Below are 5,232 nucleotides of genomic sequence, written 5' to 3'. Positions count from 1 at the left end.
TACAATAACATCTTGTTTTGTAAATAAAGTGTTATATCATTTTATACCACATTCCATCATTTGTCATTTTTAGTTTGCTAGGACCTTCGTGTAGGGTCAGAAATTATTCATTCAAATAATATTGAAGAGGTTACAACTTCATTGGGAGGTAAAATGCTCTAATAAGTAAAATGCTCTATAATGTTCTTATCCTTGTGAGTGGGAATTCTTGATAGTTTTAATCTTTGATGTTCATGTTATACAAGGATAAAGACCTTTTTTTCTATTTAAAATGCAATTTTATGTATATATATTATAAATCATCTTATGTAAAATTGTCAAAATTATTATTATATTTTTTATTTGAACACCTAAGTTCATTATATGTCAAATTTATTTTCTTATTTCAATGGTAATCATTACAACAAGTGTCAATAATATTATTGATAATCAAGTTTCTTAAATCAGTTCCTTTAATATAATTTTTCTTAAAGATAACTTATAATATAATATTAAACTATTTTAACTTTATTACATATAAAAAATATAAAAATAAATATTGTATATTCTAACGAAAATTAAATTTTAAATTTCTACTAAACTAAAAATAATAATAAAAATAACTAAAAAAATTTAATGTTTGATAAAATATATTAAATTAATAATATTACACATTATCTAAAATTTATATAAATAAAGAATAACTCATGAATAACAAAATCTAGGAAATGTTAATATTTGAGTGATAAGTTCTTACATAGGTCTTTAAATATATTGATTAAAAGGTTCTCATGGTTGATACAAATGGAATGATACTATATATGTTTGATAGTTAAAATTTATCTTGTTTTATATTTAAGAAAAAGGTCACATTATATTAAAATATATTTTCATCTTTATGTATGGAAGGTGAATTTATATCATCTTATGTCTATAATTGATAGGATGATAATATTAATTAAATTTATCACTTATAAACTAGATTTGAAAGTTTTACTAAGAGGTTTTATGTAAATATTATATTCTTTAGAGAGAAAATTAAGATGAGTTATTTGAAGTGTATGATAGATCATCAAGTCTGACACTAATTTGAGTGGTCGGCTGTTTGACTTCTGATTTGTTCAAGTAAAATATTGTTATAATATTAGAACTATAATGCAATAGCGTACCAAACATCTACTTTGTGTTTTAAAAGAATATTGAAAAATGAATAAAAAGATAATAGGCAAAATTATCCTTCTATACAACTATTAAAATTAATTTAGAAAAAAAAAAGAACATTCAATATTTTAAATTAATTTTTTTGTTAAAAAAGTGAAATATAAACGTGACCTCAAATATCCATCAATTCTTTTTCTCGGAAATTTATATTCTACTACACTTTCAAACGGAAGTTGTCATCTAGGATTTAAAGTTTTCGGGTAAAAAAATGGGAGCAAAAACAGAATACCTTTTCACCAATATCTTAAGGACGGACAATGGAAAGCACAATATTGCATAAACAATTAAAGGAGTAATGAGATTTGATTAATTAAAGAGGACAAATTGGAAAGATTTGATTCCATTAGAGATATTGTTGTAAAGCGTAGAGTATTTGGTGACGTAATTCCTATGCAGGTGCTTGCAATTTACGCTGAAAAATCCAGTGGACGGTGACGATACTTATTCACTTCCAACACAGTCCACAATATTTGGTGCTTGAGCCACACAAAAATCTATTCGTAAAACTGGACATGTGGCTGGCAAGTCAGTAGGCCCATGGCCTCTTATCTTCAAGAGAAAAAAACATTAAGAATCTTCTTTTTTCTCTTCTTTTCGCTATGTTTGGCAGGAAACAAGGCATATGTTTAAGGAATGTTCCAATGTCACTGTTGAGATAAGATTTCATTATATGGCTGATGAATCTATGTTTTGTAAGTAGATCCATCGTCGATGGCCATTTTTGTTGTCTATTTAAGCTACAAGTCGAAAGGAAATAGATAAGGCAATCGGTCTCAGAATTGTGAGAATCAGAAGTGCAATGGCTAACAAGAACGGGATTGATGTAACAGAGTTTGCCCATTTTGCAAATCCTGACTGGTAAGATTTTTTATTTCGTTGAAATTTTATTTTTCTTATTTGTTTTAAATGGTGTGTTCTCTGTCTTATTACAAATTTTAATAATTTTTTTACGGATGGATCTTTATTTACAACGTTTTAACTATATGATAAGAATAGATAAACTTTACTTGGACTGAAACCTCTTCAACTGTATTATAACTTCTATTAATACCAAACAAATTGTATCTTTTGATTGATTTAATTCTACTTTTCTTAGCACTACTTTATGTTTAGAGTAATTCTACTCTTCCCTATCAACACCTGATTACTTAAGCTGGAGAAATATATATAAATCCTAATTTTATGTATATTGCTATGATGTAATGGGTGATTGCAGGGAAGATCCAGTGCACAGGAGGTGCATCGCTGCAAGCCTAGTGAATGTTGTGTACCTCCTTGAAACCAACGAAAACCAGGCTAATGAATTGTGTTGCTTGCTTCAATTTGAAGTGAAGGAAACTGTAATCGATGACAATGACAACTCTATATATGGGGTTGTTTTTCAGTGGCATGGAACAACGAATGCAGGTCCAGGTGGGCCTCCTTCTAAAGTAGTTGCATTCAGAGGTACGCTTCTTCGACCAAAAAATATTTCTCATGACTTGGTCGAAGACATGAAGGTAGCCATTAGGCACTATGACTCCATATCCAGGGTTGAAAAGGGCTTACAATACCTAAGAAAGAGCCTGCATAACAATGGGTACAACAATATTTGGCTTGCAGGGCATTCATTGGGAGCTGCTATTGCATTGGGAACAGCAATGAACCTTATGAAGGAAGAACGTCATAATCTTGAAGCACATCTTTTCAATCCTCCATTTATTTGTCCTACTGTTCCACAGTTGAAAGTTTTTGAAATGGGTGGAAACTTTTCAGTGTTGAGAGACAATCAGAGATCGCTTGAGTTGTACGCTAAGTTCGTTGGCATCAGCGATTGGGTACCCAACATCTATGTGAACCAAAAGGATCCCATCTGTCAAACTTATGTTCACTATTTTGAGGTGTTAATGGGTATATATAGACATAAAAGTCATTTGCTTTATGAGAGTATGAAGTATCTCTTTTCTTTTGATCTGGTTAAGAAGAAAAGCCCCTGGCATTTAGTTCCCTCTGCTACGGTGATTGTGGCGACAAAACATTTCTTTCACAACCATCATACTATTCGTCAATGGTGGCTTAAGGATCTTCGTATCAATAGTATTGAATATATCCCTCCAGATGAAGTTATTCAAAGTATCAAATATAACCTTCCAGTTGAAACGGTTTAGTAGAATTCCACAGTGCAGCTTCTCATCCTTTCTTGACAGTAAAGAAGAGTGATGTAAGTGCATGTTTTACATATGCATATGTATGTTTGAATAGTAATGTATCAATAACTTTTTCTTTCACATAAATACATTATAGAAATATAGACACATATTTCAACGTGGAGATAGAGAAGAGTGTGTGATTGTAGAGCTTGTCATCTTTACGTAGAGTATATTATGTGCAAGTATTTATAAGTAAATTTTATTTTTAATTTTATATTATTATCTAAAAATAATAATTTAATTAAATGTTTGGATATATGCATATCATTTATAATTTATAATTTGTATTTGTATTTTTATTATTTTAAATATTATATGTGTCAATATTTGAAAGAAGAAAAATAGCATATAAAAATATCTTAATATATATACATTCTTATTAGTGAAAAAGCATATTAATTTGTAGAAAAGCTGATGATCATATTTTATTTTATCATTTTAAAAATAAATATATGTTTATACACTTAGCTCTACATCATTACTTTTATACCAACTCTTATACAACTACCTATCTCCTATTTATCACACCTTCTTATGCACATCCTTCAATTTTGTTTCTTGCTAACTAGATTTGACCATCATATTATTCTTAAAAAAGTCTATGGTTGTGTTGATAACCATGTGCTTGTGAACTTGTCCTCTGCCGACTTAAAATTAAAGCTTGAAATTAAACAATATTGACATTCTTAATCTTCTATTTTAAAAGGAAATTGATAATTATTATCGTATAATAGATATTATGCAATAGAGGTAAATTATATTCAATTCTCTCATTATCAGCATCTAGTATACACATGTCCACTCTTTCATACTAGAGAATTTGGTGTAATATAAAGATTGACAAACATGTATTCCTAGTTCCTTGCCAAGTACTTTTGAACTTGATCAATTTCTAGGAGTTTATTTGGAAGAAATTTTCTCCCTACGATCAATCATATTGCTTAAGATATTTATAAAAATCATAAATCCCGATTATTTGAAAAAATTAAAGTAGAATGTTATATATCATGATAAGTTGTAGCAAAAAATATCATTGTCTGCATTGATGAATACAAATAAAGAAGATAGATTAAAAACATAACTTCATCTCAAACCCACAAAATTTTCTTATGATAAATATGAGAACCAAAACTTTTCTTATGATAAATATGAGAACCAACAGAAAATTTTAGATAGTTCATTAACTTAAAACATTTTCTCTAGATCTAACATTAGATAATCTTGAAAGTAATTTGTATTTAATTTTTTATTATTTAAATATGTACCATCACCTTTTCAATTTACATTCTAAATATATATATAAATTTATATAAAAAATTAATTAATAATTACTTTTTTTCTCCATTTAAAATAGTGGTGAAGAAGCATAAAGGGGCATGCCAAAATAATATTATCAATAAAAATCCAAAAAGTTTAAAATGCTTACTAGTCCTTTTATTTGTGCAGTGTTTACTTTTGTCTAATTTTAATCGCTTCATATGTTTAGAACATATACATACATATTAATTTCATATTTATTTAATATCTTACAAATTTCTTTCAATTTCTCTTTACATATTATTGAATATTAAATTAAATCTAGATATATTTATCTTATATTTTATTTGAAGTTTATAATCCATTGACTTTGATCCAAAATCTTAATAAAATTACTATTCTTAATAATATAGCATTATGTTAATAAAATAAATTGAATATTTTATATTCTATCTTTCATAAATCGATACTCTTATATTAATTTTTTTCTCCATGTATAGAAAGGAGAAGGATTATAAGAATAAAAGTGGCATTCCCAAATAATATAATTATTGTAGTTAAGCAATATAAACATTAAATATATAAT

The 5,232-nt window shown here is 27.5% G+C and overlaps 1 protein-coding gene across 1 annotated transcript; it reads left to right on the top strand.

The window, feature by feature from the left end:
• The first annotated feature begins 1,973 nt into the window (after positions 1-1,973).
• On the top strand, positions 1,974-3,490 carry LOC131074575 (GDSL esterase/lipase At4g10955-like). Its single transcript, XM_058011214.2, has 2 exons — positions 1,974-2,058; positions 2,417-3,490. The coding sequence occupies exons 1-2, from the start codon at positions 2,000-2,002 to the stop codon at positions 3,345-3,347; spliced, it is 990 nt and encodes a 329-aa protein (XP_057867197.2). The 5' UTR covers positions 1,974-1,999; the 3' UTR covers positions 3,348-3,490.
• The last annotated feature ends 1,742 nt before the right edge of the window (positions 3,491-5,232 follow it).

Source organism: Cryptomeria japonica, unplaced genomic scaffold (genome assembly GCF_030272615.1).
Source record: "Cryptomeria japonica unplaced genomic scaffold, Sugi_1.0 HiC_scaffold_200, whole genome shotgun sequence".
NCBI lineage: Eukaryota > Viridiplantae > Streptophyta > Pinopsida > Cupressales > Cupressaceae > Cryptomeria > Cryptomeria japonica.
Note: the sequence above shows the minus strand (reverse complement) of the source record. Positions and strands in the feature narration are given on the sequence as shown.